The sequence below is a fragment of the Drosophila persimilis genome, unplaced genomic scaffold, assembly GCF_003286085.1.
Source record: "Drosophila persimilis strain 14011-0111.01,24,50 unplaced genomic scaffold, DperRS2 tig00000868-arrow-arrow-pilon, whole genome shotgun sequence".
NCBI classification, from domain to species: domain Eukaryota; kingdom Metazoa; phylum Arthropoda; class Insecta; order Diptera; family Drosophilidae; genus Drosophila; species Drosophila persimilis.
This window is the reverse complement of record NW_020825365.1, coordinates 253,924-281,587: the sequence shown is the minus strand read 5'-3', so window position 1 is coordinate 281,587 and position 27,664 is coordinate 253,924. Positions and strand designations below refer to the sequence as shown.

Sequence of the window (27,664 nt, the reverse complement as noted above, 5' to 3'; positions counted from 1 at the left end):
TTTTTTAGTACACATTCGGAAGATACCCGAACCACAGAGAGTCTCGTATTTTTTGTAGCTTTGTCGCCCGTGTGGCTAAAGGCTGTAGCTTGGATGCTGCTGCTTCTGTTGCTGCTCCTTCCTTCAGTACTCAGTCGTGCGCGCGTCAAACAGGACGATTACGGCGGACACTGCCTGTCGCCTTGTGTGTGTGTGTGTGTGTTTGCTTTCGTCACGGGGTGGACAAAATGGAAAACGCAGAGCGACACCGTTACCGACACTGACACCGAGACACTGAAACACCGAAGACAGCGATATCCCGAAACGGAACGGAGACACGGAAATAAAGACGACGATGGGTCTGCGTCTGACCGAATCTCTGATTTTGATGCCGAGAGTTTAGTGATAAAACAAAAGGCAAGCACCCGGAACGGGATCCAATCCGATCCGCTTGCCCCCGTTGCCCCCGTTGCCCCTTGACACTTTTTTTTTTGTGGCATTACGTGATAATAAAGTAGCGGCAATCAGTTTTGAGAACTGTGGGCCACGGCTTATGCAAATTTTGTAAAAAGTCTGTTAAGAGCCAATTCTCAAAAAATCGCTCTCTGGCCCAAAAAAAAAAGAAGAAAATACCACAAAAAAAGAAGTTAGGCCGCAAAAGCCGCCATTTAACTGTAACGTTGTGTGCGACCAATAATAAAAAAAAAGAAAAAACAAAAAAAAACGCAAAGAAGACCAAAGAAAGCCCAAGAAAAAAAGACATCCCAAGGAGCATTGTCCGCAAATGAACAGCGAATGCGAGAAGAAGCAGCAGCATGGCCTGCTTTTTTGTAAGTTGTCGCAATTTGTTGTAGAGACCCCGCCCCTCCAAAGCCTCCACCCCTCTTCCCTAAAAGACTAAGGCAATTTCTTAGTAGAGGGGGTCCCTATCCCTATCCGGGTCTTTTATTCCATGTACTCGTGTATTGATGAGCATTAAATCTATAAACAGCGGAATTTGTGCTCATTATTTGTGACTTTGGCATTTGTTGGCATGGTACAAGACGGCACTCCACTTTATAGAACATCCCCACATTCTACCGTACTACAAATTATCAATTATCGAGACAGCTGTCGTCAGAAAGACCACTGATTGGTGCAAAATTCTTTAGCGAAATGTTCGAAATTAAAGCAATTAAAATGGCATGAAATATGAGGTTTGAATGAATATCCATATAAGTATGCAATGCAAAATTGTATTGCTCTAGCACTCATTTTGTTCGAAAAGACTGGTGTTATTTACTTAATTCCAGCTATAGCAATCATCCGATTACAATCATATTCTGCAATCGAGTCGATGAATGGGTAATTTGCTTGGTTTTACTCAGTAAATAGGAAAATTCATTGTTTAGTGCTCCAATCGGCTTTTAAATATTCTCCAAAATTTAATAACCATCTCCTACCTGAAGCCACTTTAAATTATAGCCGTCCGTCCGTCCGTTCGCCATTCTTTCGGTATGACATTGGCATACTAATCACCTCATTGAAATGCAAATGAGAGAACAGGCGGCAGGCAGGCCTCTTTATATTATGGATTTTATCTGCGGCCTAATAATTTTCCTGTTACATTTTTATCTCACGTCGGGATTCGCTAAATACCTGCCGCATAGCTTTTTGTTTTTGTTTTTTTTTTTGTCCCACGGCACGTGCCCCAAAACTCAACGAAGAATATAATTTTTTCACTTCGTTTCTTTTTTCCCCAAAAAAAGGACAAGCCAGTCCTTGGGGTCCACGAATCCCGCGATGAATATCTCCTACTGAAACACTCACAAAGGTCAGTAAGCTCCTGAGTCTCAGCCCTAGACTCCTTTTTTGCTTTCTCGGCTCTCATATCCAGTATCTGTATCTGTATCTCTATCTGTATCTGTGTTAAGTTACGAATGAATAGAGAGTCCGAGAGCAAAAAGTAATCAGCAAGTGGCTACAAAATAATTATTTAATTAATGAAAGTGCCTACCATGGCCACGGATGCATGAGCCTACCTCCATGGGCTGCCTGCCGCCTCCAGCAACAGCAAGAGCAGCAGCAGCCGACGAGACGAGGAGACTTCTTCCTGGTCTAAATGCCCATTCATTCGTTTCATTCGTTTTTAGTTTAGGCGTCTAAATAATCCAAGCAGGAACCCCAAAAGAGGCACTTAAACGTTCGTGACGTTCAACTTTTAGGCTTCTAATTTAAATTTAATTAAGTGGGGATCATTCGTTTAATGTAGAAACTGGCCTGCTCTCAGAACCAGGACCAGGTCCAGGTTCAGGTCCGGCTCTTCTCTTCTCTCTTCTCGTCGGCTTTTCACTCTCGCACTTTGAATTAGTTTTTGCCATCGTCATTATAACGAATAAACTTTCAAGAGTGCAAAACGGAGACGAGGTCTGGACTACAATGAATATTAAGCGCCTGTTAACCTATTAACCCATCCCCCCAACCGCCCACAGTTTCCGCTAAATAATCGCCCCGTTATCCCCGTTCCACCGTACGATGCCATCCCTGACGATGAGTATGCTCATCTGATGGGAATGTCGCTTGCCCCCCGCAGCATCCAATGGCCGCCCGAAAGGGCTTTGCAAAAAAAGACACCCAACCAAACACTGCAACTGTTCACTCAGGTGGTTTTATGCTGGTTAATGAATGGTTAATGAATGAACCAACGAATGAATGAATAAATGAATGAATGAAGGGAAAGAGTCACAAAGAAAGGGCCAGCTCTCATGGGCAGCTTTTGTCCATGGATTTAGTTCCCTGTAACAGAGCTATGATTAAAGAACGCGTTTCAGACGGGAAAACACACACACACAAACTTCAAAGTGGAACATTTTGCAAAAGGGGGGAAAATACTCGCATGTATAGAATGCGGGAGAGCTTTCAAGGCTTTGGCTATGGGAAGGAGGTAATCGTAGTAGCAATTTTCTGGGTTTTAGAGCAGCTCCAGAAGGCGATGGGCGCATCCCACGATGCTATACCTCAAAACTAATCAATCTGAATCAAACTTTGTCAAAACATAAGGGCGTGAACAAAACATTTGTATACCAAATCTTGACACGATCTGCCCACTCTTTCGGGTACCTCCCAAAAAAAAAAAGGACACAAGTGATTGGGAGGTACACGAAGGAGTGGTCTGATCGAAATGAAAAGTAGATGTTGGCCGATGCGCAGACCAAACCGTTAAGCACACAAAATTTCAGGAAAATCGGTCGAGCCATTTCGGAGGAGTTCAGGAACAAAATTTGTGACACGAAAATTTTATATATTAGATAAAAAAAATATAAATTAATATTTTTATTCCAAATTTTGTATTTATTTATTATCTGGATGCCACACGGTCACGAAGCTGTGCGATCTGTCAGTCATACCCCAGTATCGATTGAACACAACATCCTCAACCTTTACACATCCATACATATGTTATGTTATGTCCTGCAACTATCCAAATATCCAAACAAAAACTCTTTAAAAAAACCTAAATATCACCAATATCAATACCTATGGAATCCCTCCACAGAAAACATAAAACTAATATCGCATATGGCCATATGGTAAATTCTTTAGATAAAAAATGACAATTAGTTCAAGTTATATAAAACTGTCCGATATTCAATCTCAAAATACCGCCAATGATCGCCAAATCGCTCAAATTTACAGTAGAACATAAAGGTTTACGAGTAATAAAGCAGAAAACAGAAAGAATCACAGAGGAAAGTCATTCTGCATTGTCGCAACCAAGGCAATCGCAAGCCGAAAGTGTGGAAATTACAAAAAGAGGTACCGCTGATTTCCATTCGGCGCATCGTTCAGTGGCTCAAATCATTTTAATAGCTCTACAGTCGATGGTCGATGGTCATCTAGGCCTATGAAGATCTCATGTCGGACTTGGCCTTTGTAAGGTTTGGTTTCTGACATCAAATAAATCAAATAAATAAATCTTTTGGTATTTATTGGGGATGCCTTACTTGATGTAATTTTGTTTAACAAATAAATTGTAAATCAATACTGAACCGAACGAATGTAATGAGTAAAAGTACTATGCTGCGGTCTTTGAATCGAAACTTGGCGACTATCACGGTATATTTTTATTAAATTTAGTTTCTTTTATGGAGAGGTGTGTTTTAGGTAGGGTATGATTAATGGGTATAGTGGTGTTGACTTTTACTGAGAAACTTGGCTGAGGAATTCTTACCAACAGAATCTCATCAACCATAAGCTACATGTATCAAACAGTTACGTTTTTTTGCTACTCCTAAAATTCGAAAATTTTCCTTTTTCGATTTAAAATCGCTTGGTCGCCGAATCATGCGAATTGACGCTTTTTCCTGCTTAACATGGGAGAAATCCATATAAAATGCCCCCGCTACAGCATCGTTTCTGTGTGTGTGTGAGTGTGTGTGTGTGGCATGTCCCCAATAAGCCGATTTTAAAAACAATTTCAAAAATTAAACCACTCTTTAAAGTCCCATGCGAATGCAAAGCCGAAAAGGGAGGCCAACAAAAAAAAGTAAACCAGAAATCCCAGAAATAAAATTCCAATACATGCAGGGCGGGGTGTGGCAAGTGAAAAGGGCGGGGACCGGATGAATGTGCACGGAGAAACGGACATTTTTGAGAGACCACTGACCACCCACTCACGTGGGTCGCAGGGGGCGTGGGGGAGTGGTGCCATTCTGACAGTCAACCATCCAGCTATTCATTGACTCATTCAGTCATTCGCGGGGCTCTGAGCTTTTCAATTTAAAATAATTAACAATAAGATGCATAAAAAAAACCAAAAGAAAACAAACAAACAAACAACAACAAAAACTGAAAAAAACAAAAGCAAAAAGGAAAAGCATAAAAGACATTTAAAATAAGCGCAAAATCAGCAGAAAAAAAATTCAGCGAAGCGAAAGGATAACGACGCAGAGGGCGTGTAGGGAATGGGTGGGGGGGCGCAGGTGAGAGGTAAAACACAGTGCACACGGGGCAGAGGCAACAATAAGGGACACAAGCTGCTGCTGCTGCTCGCTGGCACGGTGACACACTCCACACGCGACACAAAACCAGAGAAAGGGACAAAGAAAGAGACAGAGACAGAGACAGAGAAAGATCCCGCGAGTTGAATGCCACACGTACACACACGCCTGCATATAGGCTGAGTGTGTGTGGCATATTTGCATAAAGTTCACTGAACACACACACACTCACACACACACTAAAACAGTCGCACAGGGGACTGGCAGCGTGGCAGCACACACATAAATGGTGCTCGCATCAGCAGAAAGTACGGCTGTGCGGCGACTGTTTCCCATTGTGCTGCCAGGTGGCGAAGACACGTGCAAGTCAACACGTGCCCCCCCGCCCCACCATGACTGCCCCTAATTTTAACCAATAAACAGGGACACTCGCTTGCCAGTAAGAGGACCTACTCTTGGAGAACACATAATTTCCATGATTAACATACCTTCCACCTGTTGAAAATCTACACTTATAATATATGAGTATTTCTCTCTCTCTCTCTCTCTGATTTCCTTCCAGAGAACCCAAACTCGGCAAATGCCGCAGCAGCAGCAGCAGCAGCAAAAGGATCAAAAATGCCAGCGACGACAGTAGCAGCAACAGCAACTTAGTGCAGCAACAACAGAAATTAGGCAAAAGCAAGAAGAACCAGTAGAACCCGAAGTAGCGGAAGACTCTGGCCATAGGCAGTGAGCAGGAAGGCAGGCAACAATAAGGGGCAGGACAGCAGCAAGCAACAACAAGGAGGGGCACATCTAAACAGACGGCTGCAAAATGCGCCACGGCTTAAAGTTGAGCTGCCTTTGGCCAAGCTTTTTATTATGGCTAACATGGAGCCAAGGCAGCAGCAGCAGCCACAGCAGCAGTAGAGGAGCAGGAATTGGAGGAGTCAGCGCACAGCCATCATTAACCGAGAAAATCCCATTAGGTGAGAGAGTGTAAACCATTATATCCCTACCCCACCCCTATCGCACCCCACAATGCATTTGACAGGAAACCCTGCCTTACGCTACAATGTCTTACAATGCTCTATCGGGCCCCCTGCCCTCTCCTACACAAAGCTGTGTGCCTTCTGCTTTTAGTTCTAGTCCTGGTTCTCGTTTACTTTCTAACCCTTCAGCAGCAAGCCCAGACCCCCGTGGCAGTTGCGGCTGAAACAAATAAAGTTTCTGCCTCGGAAAAATCTCTCTCTTTGTGATGCTTTTGCAGCCCCATATTCAGTTTCATTTGAGAATATCTTTTGGTATTTCTTTTGAAAACTGAAACGCCACGCCTATTAGCGTTTTGCTGCAGAGACGCCGCTTGCCTGTCACTTAAAAGCAGCAGCATTAGACGGTGAAGATTGTGGCAGGGCAGGCATCAACAGTCACTGGAGATTGTGGCAGAACAGGCAGGCAGCAACAAATTTCGCATCTCGCTGAAGCACAAGCAATTACAAAAGTTTAAAGTGCCTTTTTGCTTTGAACTTAATTGACAATTTCGATGCCCTACCTTGCCCCCAAAAACTTTTACCAAAAAAAACACAACAATTTTAACAACCATCTTTCTGCATGTTTCTCTCTCTCACTAACTTCGCGTGACGGTAACAGGTGCCATTTTTGAGCAGGGAACGGATGAGGTGCAATCGGCCTTCAAGTATGCGATGCTCAATCACAATTTAAATGTCTCCTCCAGAAGATTCGAGCTGCAGGCCTATGTGGATGTGATCAACACAGCGGATGCCTTCAAACTATCGCGACTTAGTGAGTATTCCGCCGAATGGATGAGTGGATAAAGTTCGAATCATTTATTAATATTACTGATAGAAAAATCTATAGAAAGATCTCGTTATGCCTGAAAATTGTCGAACATATTATGCTCATTTTTTAATAGCAATCGTTCATCGTCAATTTGTATATTTTGCTCTCTATTTCTGTTGTATCTTTCTCTTTCTGTGCAGTTTGCAATCAATTCTCGAGGGGCGTCTACTCAATGCTGGGGGCCGTCTCCCCGGACTCTTTTGACACCCTGCACTCCTATTCGAATACCTTTCAGATGCCCTTCGTCACGCCCTGGTTCCCCGAGAAGGTAAGACATTAATAAATATTAAAGAGAAAGCGACAGGGTGACAGAACGACATGTCCAAGGTCGTTTGCCTTTTTAAATATGAAATATTAATCATATGCACGGTTGAATCTTGCAAAATAAATTTTGGAGCATTGAAAATCCTCAAACACACCCACACATCCACACACAAATTCACACATACACACGAGAGGGGTGTCGGAATCCCAGGTCTCAAATTTATGAGCCTCACTGGTACAAATCATTATAGGAGCCACTGTAGAGCCGTAGAGCCGTGCAGCCATAGCCCCACTTGTTTCTAATGATGTCCTGCCGCCCGTGTGCGCTTTAAAAATTTATAAAACACACACACACACAAACACATACACACACACACACTCACACACACACACAGCCTTTGGGCGCCTCGCTTAGGCCGTGGTCAAAACCAAGAGCCTATAAATCAAGCAGACAAATGCCCCTAAAACGAGCCCCAAAAAGCAGCAGAGCAACGAACAAAACAATGAGCACTCAATAATGATTCATGTTCACTAACTCTATTTCTCCTTCTCCTCTCCTCTCTTCCTTTGCTCTGCTTTATTCTGTTGTCTGCTTTCCATAATTTTCGCGTTTTTAGGTGCTTACGCCATCGTCTGGCTTTCTCGACTTTGCCCTCAGCATGCGACCGGATTACCATCAGGCAATCATTGATACCATACAATTTTATGGCTGGCGCAAGATAATTTATCTATACGATTCACACGATGGTAAGTAGAAGAACGTAAAAGCACACGTGCCTCGACACGATAGATACCCAGTACTCCTTATGCATATATCTCCAAAAGTCTGCACTGCAAAAGAGCTTGTTTGAAAAGTCCAGGTGTTCAGAGCCAAATATCTTTTATTTTGAGTATTCCGGCTAGAATAATGATCCGATTGAAACAAGATTCTCGAATCTCAGAGATACAATTACTCTATACGATACTGCAATTTCAGTTATTAAAAATACACACAAAATAGTTTTGGGAATGTCGTCTTCTAGCTGTTACTTCTATTTAATATACCTACTACAGGGTATACAAATATGTATATTAAAGTGAAGAAAAAGGGAAATGAAAGCGGAAACGTACCCCCAATGGAGTCAATAATAATTTTACCCCCATTCTATGCAAACTACTTAAAGGAGCAACTCACTCTTCCCCCCTCTCTCTCTCAGTTTCTGTCTCTCCCCTTGGTTTTCTCCCTGTTTTGTAAATTTACTTTTGTTATAAGTTTCTGCAAGCATTTTCCATTTGCTCGCTGCATAAATAAAGTTTAATGACAGAGCAGACCCCCGGAGCCGACCCCTGAACCCCTGAACTCCTTGCTCCCTCCTTGATGCTCCTTGTCGACTCCGCTGACATGATGCGCCATTGGCAGTCAGACAATTGGTTTATGTGGCCAATGGAGGCAGCCAGCGGATGGACAGGACGAGAGGGAGAGACAGAAAGAGCTGGGAGGGGGACAGACAGACAGAAAGGACACGCCATCCGTCCGGACAAACTGTTAGTGTCTGGGGCGCCTGCATTATTATTATTAATGAATGCCACGTGAAAATCTTTTTTTTCTGCGGTCGCGCCAACAGGCCAGCACTCAATCAATTCAAGCGACAGACAGGCCACAGAGACAGATCCAGAGCCAGAGCGCCATGGCGCGCCAGTTGAGTCGTCTCTCCAGTGTGTGTGTGTATGTTTGTGTGTTTGTGTGTGTGTGTGTCTTTGTGTTAATCTCTCATTCACCCCTCTGTCTGTCTGTCTGTCTGATTGTGTGTCTGTGAGCCAAGTGTTTGTGTGTACTGCCACTCAATCAATTCCACATTCCACATGCACATAATTCTAATAATTCTCTGACTTCTTGGATGGCAAGTCAATTTTGATTCACAAATCCCTCTCTCCCTCCCCGCCTCCTACCCCTCACTGGTTTCCCAGCGAATCCTCAATTAATATTTGACAATTCCATCAAATTTCCTAGGCGCAAGGCCCATGGTTATGTTTCTTCTTCTTCAAAATTCGTTCAGCCGTTTTTTATTTTTCTATTTAGTTTATGGCCATGTTCGCCGCCAGGAGCCAGGGTCAGGGTTCCGAATGGATTGGAATGGCAGAGGGCAACTTCTGGCCCAAAGTCTAGCGCGTACCGGTCGCCCTTGGTCTTCCGCCCAGTTAACGGACTTTTGGGGGCTCCCGTTGAAAATGGCTTCTTCTTCATCTTTTGTTTATTCGAAGCGCCAACAAGCTTATTACATGGAAATAGAGAAAGAGAGAACTATTTATGGCCAATGGCCAAAGCTTTAGATACAATTTTTCGAGCGGTTTGTACAACAGGCATGAGCGGCATCGGCAGCAGCAGAAACAACAATCAATGCAAAAACACAAACAATATTTCGTTATGGGTTTCGTCGGGCCTTTTGGACGGCAGGGTCAGTGGCAGATGGGGGAGGAGCTTATAAGTTTATTCCCGGACTTGTATTTACGACTTGGCCAAGAAATTGGCTGCTGCTTACATACACATATTTTCCTTTTAGCTGTGAAATTATTGTATTTGCCCCGGATGCCCGACACCCAAAAAATTCCAACATGAGCTAGCCTCCAGCTATGGTACATTATAATATATTGTATATATTGTATATGTATATACATATCTATCTATACATATATCGTACGAATGTGTGTGTTCAATAAAAATCTCTTGTGCCGCCTGAGGCTATTCGAATTTCACCTAAAGCCCTCACCCATGGCCATTCTGCATGTATCTGAGACAGTTTGCAATCAGAGAGAGCGATTAGAGCAAGAGATTAGTAGATTGCTTGTAGAATCGTTAAGCCAAAATGTATAGTTATCGAAATAAAGACAGAGACCAGTCACCGTTAAGTGGCGGCCGAAACTGAGATAAACGAGATAAGAAAAAACAGAGCGCATCTGTTTCTCTCTCTCTTTTTAAATCTTCTCTAAAATTCAATAAGAAGATCAAAATAAAGACACAGAAGCTACGCAGCAAAGTAGACTTAAGCCGACTTATTTTCATTCCGCATGTAAATGAACCGCTTGATATGTCTAACTGTTCATAGCAGCAGCTGTCCTGCTTCCTTTCAATTAAATGTCAAATGAGTCAAAGTACATACATATGTGAATATGTACGTGTATAAGCAAATTTTCCCATAGACTAGACATCGACTTCGCATCGTCGCAAAAAGCGACGATTTGCAAATGAATTGCAAAGTATTTGCACGTCCCAGAAGCACAAGAACAAATGACATTAAGTACGTACGTACGATGGAGGTGCGATTTCTTCAGTTTCACTTTCGGTCAGTTTCCAGCTAGATTTTCACTCCCTTTCTTTGTTTTTCCTATAGTGTATTTTTTGGTTTGTTAAACATTAAATTATTGCTTTTTGTAGTTTTTAGTATACATAGGTATGTACAAATATATGTACATATGTATCTATTATACTATATGGAGAATATTATTTCCGCTGGGGAAACGCACAATTTCCATCCAACCCAAGCAACTGCTGGATCATCCTCCCCTGTTTCATCTTTCAATATGGAAAAAGCATACAATCAACGGTCTGCAATGAAAGTAAATGTGTAAGTAAGACACATACTTTCACTATACACTCCACAGCACGTGTGTGCGTCCTTCCAGATGCCGAAAATGAAGAAGGAATGTACAGATGTTCGGAGGAATAAAAGGAGAAGAAATGCGAAGCAAAAAATCGAAATGTAGGCGTGTCTCCCCATTGCCGTGTTAACAGCACATTGACTTGCCTGTGAAATGAAATTTATTACAGGGGGCTGGGCGAGAAAAAAATAAACATTCCATACAGTTACAGTTACGTTTACAGATACAGCTACAGAATTGTGCGTGAGATTGCTGTGTGTCGCTGTCGCTGGCGATGTTAAGGACGTGTGAAAATCTGCTTCCTCATGTTGCAATGAATACGTTAGCAGTCGGCAGCAAAGGCAGCCACTAGGCCCGCCCTCAATATGGTTTATTAAAGACACACCCTCTCCCGCCCCCAACAGGTACCCTCCCGCCCATCTGGCTGCTAATCAATGACCCAAAAGCGACTGACCCCGCCACAAAACCCTTAACTGCAGAATTATGTAAATGATTTCATTTATAGATGAAAGATTTGATTGTCTTCTTTCCCTCCTGCAACCCATTCCAGAAAGACAATCAAATACATATGTATCTTCGATTTGAGAGGTTTGTATGCATATAAAAATCTGAAATGAATCTGTAGATAGAGAGCGGCTGAGGGACATCATGAATAATAAGCAAACGTTGATGGTTCATGGCACTTTGGCCATGTAGACAGAGACAGAGAGAGAGAAAAAACGTGGAAAGGAATGAGAATGTGCTACATAATTTAAATCACTGGCTGAAATTTGCATAAACTGCGTCAAATGGCAGCGCAAATTTCGTTAAGACAATGGCCCAAAAAGTGGCTACTGCTCCAAACCGTTCCGTTCATTCGGGGTACTCCTGCTCCTGCTATTGTCGGTGTTTTTGCTCAACCTGCTACTACTGCTCCTGCCCCTACTTCCGCTACTGCTGCCATTCCAGCAAGACTGCCATTAATTTAACCATTATGGGGTTTACTGCGCTTTCACTTTCATGTTATTTGATACTTTTAATGCTGCCTGGGGCCCCCTCCCCCTGAAACTCGCAGTCTCCTGTTCCTGTTACGAGGCCATTGAAAACATATGCGCAAAGCCTTTGAGCTTGTCAGCATAATTTTCCCAGTAACCGAATGGGGCCGACGAGGACGCCGGACGTACAGGACGCATTTTGTAAGTAATTAAAGCAGCAAAGTTTTTGATAGCACAACGAGCAGCAGGCAGGCAGGTCAGCAGTATAAAAACTCAAGCCCTAACAAGCTGCCAAATTAGGGCGTGGCACTTAAAGCCCAGGAATTTTTTCTGTTTTTCTATTTTTTTTTTTTGGTATCCTAATTACGGAGGGCAGCAGTAGATCAAGTTGAAGCGATTTAATGCATAAATTAATGGGTTCATTTTGTAAATTATTCGTTTGAAGACGAACGAGCGAGCGTGAGCATTCCCTTCAATTTCCTTTCCAGGAAATCATTTTCTTCTATTACTTTGTCCAGAAATATCAATGGTGCGAAAGAAGCAGACTGGCACTGTGAGGGGGTGAAAGAACTTCCTTATAATAATTACATTTGTTTATATCTTCTTTTGCCCCTCAGTTTCTGCATAAAATAAAATATGCGTGGTAAAATGTCTTACTTGTTAACTATAGTACATATATACATACATACATATAGACATATCTGATGTGTGATGTGTCCACAATCTGTATCTCCCTCTCGCTCCTTTATATCTATGTATCTTTTGCATCTCCTGCTTGATGGTGTCGCTACCGAAGGCAGGAAAACTTCATTTCCGCAAAACTAACTTTTGTTTAACATAACAAATTGTCTTGTTTGCCTTTCGCATATCTGTGGGTGTGTGCGTTTCTAAGTGATAGTTGAGCCCCACTCAACTAGAGCTATATATGTATATGCGTGTGTGGGACGTGGGCGTGGCTGTTGACAGATTTGCATAGCCTCTGGAGAGATAAAAGCTGGAATAGTGGCGACAGGCAGGCACTGCTGCATCTTTGGTCTCTTGGCCATTTTTGTTAAATTCAATTTTCAATTCGTTTTCTGTTCTCGAAATAAATTGGATTTCGGCTCCAAAAAGCCCTCAACACAAAAAAAAAATGTATATATAAATATAATTGTAAATTAAATTCGTTACATAAACGAAAATGAAAGAGGAATCCCCCTAAACCGGCCACAGCCTTGAAATAAAACAATACAAAATCAACGGAAACACACACACACACAGATACATATGAGAAAGCGGATGTGGATTCAAAGAGTGGTAAAGGCAGAGAGGGGAGAGGCGGGACGAGGCGGGATGGGGCGGGCCGGGGTACTCGTATTCTATGCCACGGGGTGAGCCACAAAAATGTTTTCATATCAAAAATGAAATAAAACAAAATCCTCGGTTGCCGCCGCCACCGCCGCAGCACCGCATGCTCTTCAATTACACTTTCGATTTTCCGATTCATGCACATAGATACACAACACTAACACTCACACAAACAAACACACACACACATTGGATACGATACCACTCCAAATCCAAGCGGCAAATCTCGAAATCGAAAAAAACAACCGAAAATCAAATCCAAACACAAGCCAAGCGAATGGAAGCGAATGTCAAAATAGGGAGAGAGGGGGAGAGAGGAAAAGGAAGTGGCAGCAAATGAAATTGTATAAAAGGCAAGGCAGAAAATTTATTGCACAACGAGAAAACAGCACAGCAAAAAATGGCCACGCACACATCTCCAGAGAAACACACACACAGAGAGAGGGAGAGAGAGAGACACGGAAACAAAATTTCATTTTTTATTCAAGACATTTTTGATACCCAAAGTCCCCAATGAGAGCAAGAATTCTTTAGGTCTTGCAGTTGAAAGTCCTAAAGATTATAATTCAATATTTCAATCTGTTTGTAGCCCCACGCACGCATATGCCACATACAACAGATGAGATTTAATGCTATATTTACCCGATATCTATCGCCATCTCTCGCAAAAATATCTTTTTCTGCCTCACATACGCATATTCAACAGCACTCCTGAAAGCACTGCCATCGCTAGCCTCAGATGTCGCTATACGTTCGCTAATTCTCTTCAAACTTCACAAAAAAATAACCACTAAAATAAATGGGAAATGTACGGCCGTTACTCCATCGAGAGAGAGCATATCGTTCTTACACGGCCGTTACTCTCTCAAGAGAGAGCTTGTTCACTTTCTGTTTTGCTGCCAGCTTTCTCTCTCTCCCTCAATCAGGTGATCAATGGAGTAAGACTAGCTCGGTTCCGTGTCTTTTTCTGATCTTGTTCTGCCTAACCAGCTGCTAATCTGCTGCTGCGACCGCAACTCTACATTTATACCCAATACATAGTCAGTATGGCTACATTTAGCGACAAAAAGGGAGTGCGGGAAACAGAAAATCATTCAGATCGTGTCGTTGGGCGCTGCGTAGCCACTGCAAATTGATTTGTTCGTTTTGGCTGTAAAAATGATCCGATCTAATCCAGATTCAGCAATCTGATAGATATGGTCTGTCTATGGTTATGCGTTTTTAATTTTCTCGAATCTTCAATATTGTGGATGCCACAGATTTGCATCTTTTGTGGGGGCGGAAGAGGGTGGAGCAAAATTTTGAAAGAAAATCGGTCAATGTCCGAAATCACAGGAGTGTGGATACCAAATTTGGTTGCTTTAGGAATTCTCTACGATCCTGCGTTTTTTGTTTTCTCGTATTATTGAAATTGTGGATGCCAAGGATCTCCGCTCTTTGCGGGGGCGGAAGTGGGCTGGGCGAAGTTTTTAAATATACTTGTAACAGTGACATATCACAGAAGTCCGGATACAAAATGTCGTTGCTCTAGCTCTTATAGTCTTTGAGCACTAGACGCTGATAGGGACGGATAGACGGATAGACGGATAGACGGACAGACGGACGGACGGACAGACAGACAGGGCTCAATAGACTCGGCTGATGCTGATCCAGAATATATACACTTTGTGGGGTCGGAAACGATTTCTGTTGGACGTTACACACCATCCATATTCACCACAAATCGAATTTTGAGTATTTTTTCAAATAGCCTCTGAGGCTATTTCTAAGCATTTTTATACCCTTAGCATACCCTTGAACTTTGACATATGTATGCACATAAATACATATATATGTACATATGTACATATATACCGCCATGCCGTCGCTATCAAAAGAAGAAGAACAAAACTTGAACCAAAAACCTCCGCCTCTTACATATACATACGTAGTGCAAATCAAAGCAACAACAAATTGGAAATGTATTGAGTACTCTTCCTATCTCTTTCTCCCTCTCTCCTTCTCTCTCACACTCTGTCACTCTGGGGCGTTCGAGCGGGGGCATGCCACCGACAATGTCTAAATCAAAAATCCAGCCAGAAGCCCAGAAGCAAAAAGCAAATCCCATTTTATCCGCAAACATAAATTGAAGGCGCATTCGAAGCTGCAGCCAGCGCCATGCCATGTCTCATGCGACATTCAGTGGAGGAGAGAAAGCAAGTCAGAGATTTTTCCTGTCTTCTGCTCCTCAGTTTTCTCAGCTCCTTCTCCAGCGCCTGCTCCTCTTTGCTTTTTACTACTACTACATTTTTCTTTTCCTTTTGTTTGCTGCGTAGCTGCTGTAATACAAATCATCTGTCTGTCTCTCCGTTGGGCTTGTGTGCGTCTCCGTCTCTCCATCTCCATCGCTCCATCTCAGACCCAGGCGCATCGAGTCGTTGAGCTTTGACTAGTGCCACAGGGCCTGGGGTTCTACCATCTCGTTTTAAGTGCGAATGAAAGCTGGCTGCATGGGAGCTATGGGGAATGGGCGTGCGGCGTAGGCATGAGGCATGGAATTGGGATGGGCGAAGCGGCAGTTAGTTGCAGCCATAACTCAATAAACACAAATGCAAATTGCACTCGCAGAGGAATCTCCTGCGCATATCACACACAACGATGTGGCACAAACGATGGCTGCCAGGCAGGCAGGACAACAGTGCTGATAATTCCATGCCCTAGAAGGATGATAGCCGGGTGTGGGGAGCAAGAAAATGAAACTTGGCCTGGCCATGCCCTGCCCTGCCCGAAACCCAAAAACAAAGCCATGTCCCTGAGTATCTGTTGGACCATGTGCAGAGGGAATGCACATTGTATATCTTTGGATATCTTTGTATCCGTTTTCGGTAAATTTCAAATTGAAACTGATTTTGCTCCTTTGGCTTTTGTTGTGCACACAAAAGGGCAAGGGGTCAGGTGAATGATGGGTATCAGCCCTTGTGCATATGGATGTTTTGTGGGTCAGTGTCTGTGTCTATGGCCTATTTTTCGACCAAAGCAAATGCCAATGCCCAGGAAACAAGGAAACCTGAATGTTCTGTGAAGAATGTTCACTGAGAGACAAAATATGAAAATACATATTTGATTGATATATATTTTATATTTAAAATAAACACATTTCTTATTTAAAAAAAGTTTATATTTCTTATTTAAATATTTAAATTGATTTTTAAGTAGATTAAAAAAAAAAGTTAGTATATATATGTATATATTAAAAAAAAATGTATATTATATTTATTAAACTAAAAATTAATCATAATAATAAAAATGCTTGTAATACACTTCACTTAAATCACTTAAAATCACACTTAAATCAAAGAGAGTTCTATATAATTTCACAACTATTGTATTTAAAACCGAATATTAAATTAATTTTCTCTGAGTGTACGCTAAACAGCTATGTAAGAGAGTGAGTGTACTTTACTATAAAAATCTATTATCAAGTCGCTTAAGGAGTACACAAAATATTCTGCGAACAATTCAACTCATTTAAACGTTGGGATTTTCTGGAAATACAAAAATTTAATTTCTTTTCGAATTTGATTGTTTGTCGGGTGGATTGGACTGTACAGTATAGCCCTTTGTCTGTCCATCTATCCACCCCAACCCATCCCTTTCTCTCCCTGAAGATTTCCTGTCTAGATGTAAGAGTTGCAAATGTTTGCATTGTTTATAAGGGATACTCCTCGGTCGAGCGAGAGGCGAGGCCGCCTGCCCCGAGGGGCATGGGAGGCATGGGGCTCATTCCTTTTCAGCAGTGGCTAACGACTCGCAAAACTGTTGATGGTTGTAATTTGTGTGCCTTTTCCTAATGTATGCATGCATCGCATTGGATCTGTGAGCGACTGTGCCCCTCCTTCCTGCCCGCCGAAAACTCAGTTAATTAACAGGATCACACTTACACGCACACACGCACACACCCTTCTCCATTCGCAGGCCTCCTGCGCCTGCAGCAAATTTATCAGGGCCTGAAGCCCGGTAACGAGTCCTTTCAAGTGGAGCTGGTCAAGCGCATATCCAATGTCAGCATGGCCATAGAGTTCCTGCACACGCTGGAGCAACTCGGACGCTTCACTAGCAAGCACATCGTCCTCGACTGTCCCACGGAAATGGCCAAACAAATACTTATCCAGCATGTGCGCGATTTGCGCTTGGGACGTCGCACCTATCACTATTTGCTGAGTGGTTTGGTAAGTTGCATGCCACATTTCCATCCCCCATCTCCCATGCACTCTGACCCAAAAACACCGAAACTTATTTCTATTGTCTCCATTTGCAGGTCATGGACGATCGCTGGGAGAGTGAGATAATCGAATTTGGGGCCATTAACATTACGGGCTTTCGCATTGTGGATACCAATCGGCGGCTGGTGCGCGATTTCTACGACAGTTGGAAGCGACTGGACCCACAGATGAGTGTGGGGGCTGGCCGTGAATCGATTTCGGTAAGAGGGACACATGGGACACACCCATGACCATGGCAGGAGTACAGTACAGTAGGGGTACAGTACAGTACGGGGTTGTTAAATATTTGCTGGGGGATTTAATGTTTGCATCCGGAAGGGGCATAGCCATATAGCAGCATCTAGTTTGCGGCGCTTTGTCGCTTGCTCTGCGCTGCCTGTCTGTTTGTGTACCTCTCTTTCTCTCTCTCTGTTCTGTTCGGTGTAGTCAAATAGCAGCAGATTTCACTTTTAGTTGAGGGGCAGGACTTGCAGTCAAAGGCACATGTGTCCTTGCTGTTCCGTTGTCCTTGTCATTGTTGGCATAGTCACACAGATACACATACACACACACACACACACACACACACACACACAGAAATAGAGAGCAGAGAAGAGGCTGCGTTTTGGTTTAGTTTGCGTTTGCGCTGGCTGTTTATATTTGTATTTCCTTGGCATTATCCTTGTTGACAAAGATTTCACTTTGTGGCGCTTAAATGTTGGTCTGCTGCTGCACGGACCGAGCCGCATGGGGCAGTCAGGCAGACAGCCATCCACTGGACGACACAGTCCTCTCATTCCATCGCCGTATCACGCTTCAGAGCCACTGCTCTGGCTGCTGCTCTCTTTTGACCATGTTTATTTGACTTGACTGTATGCTTAGGGGGGAAATTCACATTAAAGCCTTTGTGTGGCAGCATTCCGTTTCTCTCAGTCTCTCATTCTTTCGCATTCTCAGTATCTGTTTACCGAGAATTCACTTTAAGAACACTGCCAGTGATTAAATATTAAATTAAAGTCGGGGTTTTAATATGCAACACGTTTCTTAGATCACCGCTAAACCTTAACACCCGGTGGGAGCGAGCCCAGCGTCTAGGCAGCGTCACCCGGTCACCTTTTTTCCCATGGAATAAACAAGGCGAAATATGGGTTTGGTTTGAAGCCTGCTGGATGGTCTGCACAGAGCAATGGTTGGGAAAATTGTGAATAACACCGTTTAATGCACTCATTAAATCATAAAACACCTTCCCCTTTCAACAACCCTGTACTAACTCTCTTCTAGGCCCAGGCTGCTCTCATGTACGATGCTGTGTTCGTTCTGGTCGAGGCGTTCAATAAAATCCTGCGCAAGAAACCGGATCAATTCAGGAACAATGTGCAGCAGCGTCGCAGCCAGAATCTAATGGTAGCCCAGGCCGCTGCTTCGACGTCCAGCGATGGTTACAACAATTACAACAGCAATAATGCCAATAGCAGTACCCACAGCGGTGGTGGAGGTGGCGGCGGCGGTGCTGGTGGCATCGATTCTGGTTCCAATGGTGCCTCCACGTCGTCGCGAGCATTGGACTGTAATACGGCGAAGGGTTGGGTGAATGCCTGGGAGCATGGTGATAAAATATCGCGTTATTTGAGAAAGGTGAGCGTTAGAGAGGTAGAGGATGATGATGATGGAGATGTAGATGTGGATGATGATGAAACGACATTGATACCGAAAGCATTTAAAGACACACCCACACAGAGAGATGTATGTAGATGTTTTAATCTCTCTCTCTCTCTCTCTCTCCATCGCTTGTTTTATCCGCAGGTGGAAATCGAGGGTCTTACTGGTGACATCAAATTCAATGATGACGGCAGACGCATCAATTACACATTGCATGTTGTCGAGATGACAGTAAACAGTGCCATGGTATGTATATTTCTATCACTCCCTTCCTCTATCTATTTATCATTCGTAAAGGAGTTGCTGCAATCAGTCACCCGATCATTTACTTTACTCTCAGTTTGAGTCAAACGGTTTGATACAACCGCATTTAATGGTTGCAGAGCAGATTCGAAACAAGTTTCGATTCACTCAAGATTGCCTTAAAACGGAAGTTTTGATCGAACCTGCTTTATCGCAACCAAACTTGTTGAACCATGCGAATGGTTCCATGCATGCTATTCCACGCTTTGGCTTAATCATATTCCGCGGCAGGCGTACTATCGGACACGATCGGACACAATATTTAAGGCTTCTACATCTCTACTTTCAACTTATTTTTTTTTGTTCACAGGTAAAAGTGGCCGAGTGGAATGACGATGCCGGCCTGCAGCCACTGAATGCCAAGTATGTGCGTTTGCGTCCGCATGTGGAGTTTGAGAAGAATCGCACATACATAGTGACCACTGTACTGGAGGAGCCGTACATAATGCTGAAGAAGGCGGCCTTTGGCGAGAAGTTGCACGGCAATGAACGCTTCGAGGGCTATTGCAAGGATCTCGCCGAGTTGCTCTCCAAGGAATTGGGCATTAATTGTGAGTAAATTCACGAGACGAGGCCCTCTCTCTCAAGCTGCTTAATCACCACCACTCCACCCCCTCTGTTCACCCCCGTTTACTCTGCAGATGAACTCCGTTTGGTCAAGGATGGCAATTACGGTTCAGAGAAGTCAAAGACCCACGGCGGATGGGATGGAATGGTGGGGGAGCTGGTGCGCAAGGTAAGTGCCTCCTCCACACGATGGCAGACAGCGGGGCGCTATCTCCTTGGATGGCTCCATCTCCATCCTCCCACTTCTGTTCTGGTCTGTTCTGTTCTGTTGCAGGAAGCGGATATTGCGATTGCCGCCATGACGATTACCGCCGAACGCGAACGTGTCATCGACTTTAGCAAGCCGTTCATGTCGCTGGGCATTTCAATCATGATTAAGAAGCCAGTGAAGCAGACGCCCGGAGTGTTCAGCTTCATGAATCCTTTATCACAGGAAATTTGGGTGCGTATATGGCTGCTCCTCCACTGCTTGCTTCCCTGTTGCACTCCGCTTCATTGGCGCTCAGCGATGCGTTGCACACAGCAAGGAAGCACCAAAGGATGGTCCCAAAAGATAGTGCCGGGAGTCTCTTTGCGGACGCTGTTTGTTCCTTGCATCATAGTCCCTTTGGTTGTAATGAAGATTTACTTGCAACTATTGATATTTGAAAGTAAAACATCGCCTCTACGAGCGCATCTTGTTTTTGGCTTTAGATTTCTAATTATTTCCTGTCCTGCTGATGCCACTACAATGTGGCACAAACAGCTCGTGGAATGTGTTTATTTTTACTTGCGTAACGAGTCAAAATGTTGCAGAAATTGCCCTGCATACAAATGAGTAAAGTTTTTTAAACAATTTCTTCGTTCATTTCTGCGCCGCCAATTCTTTTTCTCCCTCGGTTTTTCTCCGTGCTATGCCGTGCGATGGGGCCTTCTCCTCGGACAAAGTTTCCGGCCTGCAAAAGTTTGCGACTTGTATATTTATTTCTTCTGGTTTCTGGGCTTCAACTTGAGCTTCAGCAGCCGCCGCCACGTAAGCTGCTCTTCTGCTGCTCTGCTCTCCTATGCTATGCTCCCCCCCCCTCAAAGTTTAATAGAGTAAACGACAAAGTTTTTTGTGCTTTTACCACTGCCACTACTACTGCCTTTTTTGTTTTTGCTCTTACATTACTCGTATAAACAGTGGGAAGTGGCAGGACCTAAGCAGGGCTTGCGGCAGGACACGGGCAGGGGGCACGAAAATTACGTGGCCGTCAAGTTTTAAATTTTACGCTAGTCTCCCTCCGTGTCCAAAGTTTTAGATGTTGGCTCGAAGGAGCTGTTTAAATAAATGGCAAACCCATCAAATTTGTATGAGCATTTAGTTGATGTTTATGTTTATGTTGCAGCCAGGCTTGAAGGATAGTAGTGGCAGCAACGATATTAGCTGGAGCTCGAAGGTGGACGGAGGGGCAAGCGGATTGACAATTAAACAAATTACGAGTTGGGGATAGGTTTTTGTGCTCAGTGCCGTCATTCCCTAACGCGCTGTTATCACGATGCTGGTTTTTAAATTTACGCAACATAAAAAACTGTTCTTAAAAAAACTTTAAAGTCTCAGTATCGACCTGCCACCAAGATACCTTGTATTCGATTTTCGAAGGCAGCCCTAAAAGTATGCACTAAAATAGCTTTTCTTTAGCAGTAAAAGGGTTCCCAGAGCATGGAGTTCAACGAAACAAATGATACTTCATATGTTCATATCGGCCATAATAATGATCCTATTGAAACCAGATTCGCGAATCTGTTAGATATGATTGTTCTGTATGATTCTGTGCTTGTGGTTTTCTACATGAATTTAACATACCCCTGACAACAGGGGTACAGGGTATTAAAAGGGGACACAGTAGCTTTGCCATGGTGTTCGCGGTTATCGGGAGGGATTTTTGTTTTTATTTGGGGGTGGAGGAGGCGGGAGGGAGAGGCAAATCTCAAAAGAGTCAAAGCGTGTTGACAGCGCGACAAATGCAAAATTAAATGCTAATAAAAGTCACAGAGAGCAAGAGAGTGAAAGTGAAAGCAAATGCGTAATTTGACATGAGCTAAAAAAAAAATTACAAATGCAAATTAGTTTTCAGCCAGAGATGGTGTGAGGGGAACGGGGGGGAAATCAGAGAAGGCAAAGGGAAAGGGCTTGGGCCAAAAGGCAGCGGCAAAAAGGCGCAAAAGTTAACAAGCTAATAAAAAAGTCTTTTACAAAAATGTATCATAAATTAAATGAAGCATTTTAGCTGCTGCCACACACAAACAGCAGCTGAAAGGAAGGAGCAGCACAGGATATATCCTCATACAAGCCTGAAAGGCAGGAAGGAACAATCCTTAGGAGTAGTACGAGTAGGAGTAGGCGTAAGGATGTGTCTGTGTGTGCTGCTGGCTGTGTGGTGATGCCATTGAGGCATATGAAAGCATCAGCAGCAGAAGCGACAAAACGACAAGGACACACCTTTCGCCTTCAGGCAGCACACAAAAGAAGGCGCTTTTCCATGGCAGCCATTCAGGTGCTGACAGCAGGCAGACACCCTGGCACCTCCCCCTCCCTCGCCATCCTCATTCCACACAGTGGCAACAGTTGCTCCAGACAAAACCTGGAGCCTCTTCTCTTGTCAATGTCCTTGGGGCCAGGCATTATCTTGCCCCTCAAACGCCCCCCACCAGCATCGTCTCACCATTAGGTTAATGTTTCGTTATTTTCCTAGGAACATCCTGGCCCCGTTCCGCTTCCGCTTCAATTAGTTAAGAAAATTTAATGAAAAAAATCATTAGAATTTCTGTACGGAAGGTACCACACATACACACAGCCAGGCAGCAGCCAGGCGGCAGCCTCTCTCTTCATGTTTCCCCCGTGTCCACAAGGATCTCATGTTCCCGGTTTATCTTTACCGTTTCTTGTTGTTTCTTTTTTCAACAGGTGAGCGTCATCTTCAGCTACATTGGAGTGAGCATTGTGCTGTTTTTTGTGTCACGCTTCTCGCCACATGAATGGCGTCTCGTGCAACAGCAGCCGCAACAATCACAGCCGCCAGGTGAGTGTACAGGTGTTCTCTACAGGACACCTGTGAGCGAGTGGAAGGAAAAATTAAAGGAAGGATTGCTGCAGAGAAAGGGCGAATAAATGCGTATAAGTTTCATGTTTTCTTTCTGTTTGAATTTTGGGAAAATTTGGACTTGGATTTGAACTTGTTTATGTATTCAATTTGTATTTGATTTTCGTCAGAAATTCAATTATTTCCATTCCAATTTGGATGCTGGCAATCAAAAGTCCGAAATGTCCGCATATGGACAGACGGAAAGATAGACGGACGGACGGAGAGACAGAGCCCAGTCCAGTGCTCTCATAACAATATACTAGTCGCATATCCTGCAAAACACATCCTTAATGTAATTTTGGCGGGGAAAAGTAAACAAAATTTGGTATGCAGTCAGCGTGCAGTGTAAAAAGCGAGAGAATAGACAAAACGTAGGAACCTTATCCTAACCGAAAGGATATACCAAGTGCAAAATAAAACCTGTCATGACTAGATGGCAGGACATGACTGGAAGCCCATGCTAGAAGCAGAATCAGCATCCAGCATCAGACATCAGGCAGGGCAGGGTGAGCCAGCAATGTCATCATTGCTTTCTGTGTGGCACTCAATGGCTTTGCAATTGAAGCAAATGGTGGACTGAACACTGAACCGGGGAGGGTTTGAGGTGGACTTGGCTATGGGTTTGATTGCATATCAATTAGAGCAGAGGCGCAAAAAACCAAGCATCCCAAACGAAATGATTGAAAGTTGGACAGTCGACATGGGCACGTACTCCTGCATCCTCCTTTAAGCACCCGTTTGCCCTGCCTGCGGTTTCATTTTGTATATGCCTCTCGTATTCATCTCCTCCTCTACTTACACAGATCCGCATGCACATCACGAACAACTTGCCAATCAGCAGCCGCCCGGCATCATTGGAGGTGCAACCGGACCGATGGCAGTGCCGGCCATGCCCCCCGGCCCGCCCACACCCGGGGCACAGTCGGCAGCCGGTGCCGCTGCCCTGCAGGCGGCGATCTCCGCGTCCGCTGCTTCTGCCTCCGTTTCGGTGTCCAGTGGGTCATCGACATCGGCAGTGAATGAGTTCAGCATTTGGAACAGCTTCTGGTTCTCATTGGCCGCCTTCATGCAGCAGGGATGTGATCTGTCGCCCCGTTCCGTTTCGGGGCGGATTGCGGCCGCCTCCTGGTTCTTTTTCACTTTGATACTCATCTCCTCGTACACGGCCAATCTGGCGGCATTCCTCACCGTCGAGCGCATGGTGACGCCGATTAATTCGGCTGAGGACCTGGCCATGCAGACGGAGGTCCAGTATGGCACTCTGTTGCATGGCTCCACCTGGGATTTCTTTAGGGTGAGTGAAGCATACCTTTCCATCCCTGTGCCTGGATGGGCATTCCAAATAAGAGTGCCTCATTGAGTGGCAGCAATCGAGGAGAAGACAAATTCATTTTTGGTAACCCTCACAAAAGACACACACACATCCCACTCAAAAAAGAATCACACACACACACACAGAAACAGACGCACACACGCACAAATCAAAAGACAATAAAATCCATTAAAATGTGTGATCTGTGACCGGCGGACGTGCTGGCTGGGGATGCCTTTTCAGATAAGGATTAATTTGCAATAGACAAAAACAGAAAAAAGTAATAAAGGAATAAAAAGCAATTTGTCTACGACCTCTCCTTGGTACCCTTCTCTTCATCTTTAATCCGCCCTAAAAGAAAAGCAAAAATGCAAAAAAAAAACGAGGGGGAACGATGTGAGTTGCTGCTGCGACCGCAACTCTACAAATATACCTTTGGTGGGCGGAAAGGGGTGGGCGAATTTTGAAATACTCTTATGCAGGTTCGATATCACAGGAGTGTGGATACCAAATTTGGTTGCTCTAGCTCTTATTGTCTCTGAGATCTGGGCGCTCATAGGGACGGACGGGCAGAATCGTAGAGAATGACTATACCGTCTAGACTGCTGGACCTGAACCAGATCAATTTCATTCTTTCTCGCTCTGTCTCTCTTTAAAACACTAGTTTCATGGTCGGCTTTGCCTATCGCTAGAAGCGAGCGGACGAAAATCTGTGGCATCCACAATTTAGAAGATAAGAAAAATAAAAATCGCAATCATAGAGAGTGATCATGTCTACCAGATTGCTGAATCTGGATCAGATCGGATAATTTGTATAGCCAAAAGGAACAAATCGATTTGCAGTGGCTACGCAGCGCCCGACGACACGTTCTGACTGATTTTCTGTCTTTCTCGCACCCCCTTTTTGTCGCTGAATATAGCCATACTAACTATGTATTGGGTATAGATGTAGAGTTGCGGTCACAGCAGCAACTCACAACGTTCCCGTTTTTTGTTTCGTTTATTGCTATATTTATTTGGAGAATGTTTTTAAAGAAACTTAAAGCCTCTTCTGCTGCCCTCTGTCATGCATAAGAAGTCTACAGCTATTAGCATATGAATAGGAACCATTGCACTTGAACTTTTCTACTCGAATTCTACTGGTGTCCCTCCATTCATATGTACTGGAGTGTGTGTGCCGAGATTCCCTTCATTTTTTGTCCCTCCGTTCCCAACTTTTCCTTTCTGTCTATCTCTTTCCATATGGCCAGCGCTCCCAAATCGCACTACACAACAAAATGTGGGAATATATGAACTCTCGGCCGAACGTCTTTGTGCATACGTACGACGAGGGTATCAAACGCGTGCGCACCTCCAAGGGCAAGTATGCTTTGCTGGTGGAGTCGCCGAAAAATGAATATGTAAACGCCAGGGAGCCATGCGACACAATGAAAGTGGGCCGCAATCTGGATACAAAGGGATTTGGCATTGCCACGCCGCTCGGCTCTGCCCTCAAGTGAGTATTTGAGGGGGTATGGGATTGGGACTGGCTGGGCTTCAGAAATTGATGCCACATCTAAGAGGGGGAATGGCACACATATCTAACAAAAGAGCACCGGAACATTCTCTATTCAACAGGGATCCCATCAATCTGGCCGTCCTAACGCTCAAGGAGAACGGCGAGCTGATCAAGTTGCGCAACAAATGGTGGTACGACAAAACGGAATGCAAAACGGACGGCCAGGAGGCCTCGCACAATGAACTCTCGCTGAGCAATGTGGCCGGTATATTCTACATATTGATTGGCGGCCTTCTAGTCTCCGTGCTGGTGGCCATTCTAGAGTTTTGTTTCCGTCGAAAAGATGGCCGTTCTTCGGGCGGCGGCGGCTCCAACGGGCATGGTCCTATGGGCATTGCCATTGGCAGTGCGATGGGCGTCGGCGGCAGCCTGGGCAAGGCCAATGGCTCTATGATGCTGCATGGACAGAATAGCGGGGGAGTGCCGGGCGTAATGCCGCCGTCCACACATCAAAGAAGTTCCCTGACGGACACAATGCATTCGAAGGCGAAATTGACTATCCAAGCGAGCCGCGACTATGACAATGGACGCGTCGGGGTGAGTAGTGGGTGAATACAGAAATGTGGAATGGGGTTCTTTCTCTCTCTCTCTCTATTTCTATTTTTAACGCACATTCAGCAACGCTCAGTGATTACGTCTACTAATCCACGCACAGTATCTCAATTGCGCCTCGTTGCAGTATTATCCACCCGCACAGCTTTCATCGAACCAGGGCGCCGATGGCGGCGTCGAGGCCCTGCACATGAATGCTCATGGCCAGGTTTGACATGAACACGCGCAGGAATCGCGCCTCTGACGCACACCCTGCGCGCCCACAATACGCCGCATAATGGCCAACAGTCGCCAGGACACGGAAAAGATGATGGGAGGAGCGGGAGCGGCACCTACTGCAATCAGCTGCAATAGCAGCCACGAGGGTAGCCTATCGCCGGGCAGCGGTAGCGCCACTTTGATGCGCCACTCGCCGGACATCAACCAGCAGCAGCAGCAGCATCCCTATGGCAAGTAAGGACTCCCTCTCGCCTGTAGCTATTAAGTGAGATACAGCCGCATCCTTTCGGGCAGTCGAGGGTGGTCGGGGGTCAGTGTCCGATACGGATATTAATCTTTAAACAAGTGCGAAAGCGCATTACACAATAAATTTCACTAACACTATATTTATGCGTATGTTCGTGCATGCGTGTGTGTGTGTGTTTAAAGGCCGCTGTGTAATCATTTGGCAAATTCTTTTAGCCTGTCAGCAAAAGGCAATGTCGGGCGTATAAATTATTGCATTACTGTTAACATTTGGTGACCCGCAAGCAGGGTGGGCGAGGGGATGGGTAGGAGGAGAAAAAACCATAAATATATTCAAAAAATGTATGCTCTCATCTGTGTACGGATATGACACATACTTCTCGTACAGTTACATACATATGCATATACATATATGTATATATATACACGTATAGGCCATACACATAGTGCAATGCAATTCATTGCATTCAAATGACTGATTAATATTTTTTTTTAGTAATAAACAATAAGAACACAAATTTGCCATGCCCCCCACACACACACACACAAAAATCTCTCAATAGCTAACAGAAAAAAAATATATAAAATATGGAAAATGGGACACGCGATATTAAGTGGCTCAAAACGGAGGGATTTTCATTCATATTTTTGTTGTTGTTTTTCTTTTCATTGCGGGATTTGTAGTCGCATATTTGTTTATAATTAAATTACAGAAAACACACACACAACAAAAAACTAATGAAAACAAGACGAAGTGTCGAAGGGAGGTGGCGGCGAGGGGTCCTACATAAATATTGTAATAAATTAATTAGCGCTAAATAAAGAAAATAGTTTAAGCCCATCGTTTGAATCCATGAATGCAAAAAACGGTTAAAAAATATC

General features: G+C 44.2%; 1 protein-coding gene across 1 annotated transcript; it reads left to right on the top strand.

Moving 5' to 3' along the window:
• Positions 1–737: 737 nt before the first annotated feature.
• Positions 738–26,538, top strand: LOC6602712 (glutamate receptor 1). Its single transcript, XM_026993714.1, has 17 exons — positions 738–809; positions 5,521–5,929; positions 6,591–6,743; positions 6,941–7,068; positions 7,682–7,811; positions 16,976–17,229; positions 17,319–17,483; positions 18,544–18,897; positions 19,066–19,167; positions 19,535–19,775; positions 19,866–19,960; positions 20,066–20,233; positions 22,718–22,832; positions 23,699–24,189; positions 25,458–25,702; positions 25,825–26,302; positions 26,421–26,538. The coding sequence occupies exons 2-17, from the start codon at positions 5,776–5,778 to the stop codon at positions 26,529–26,531; spliced, it is 3,384 nt and encodes a 1,127-aa protein (XP_026849515.1). The 5' UTR covers positions 738–809; positions 5,521–5,775; the 3' UTR covers positions 26,532–26,538.
• Positions 26,539–27,664: the final 1,126 nt, after the last annotated feature.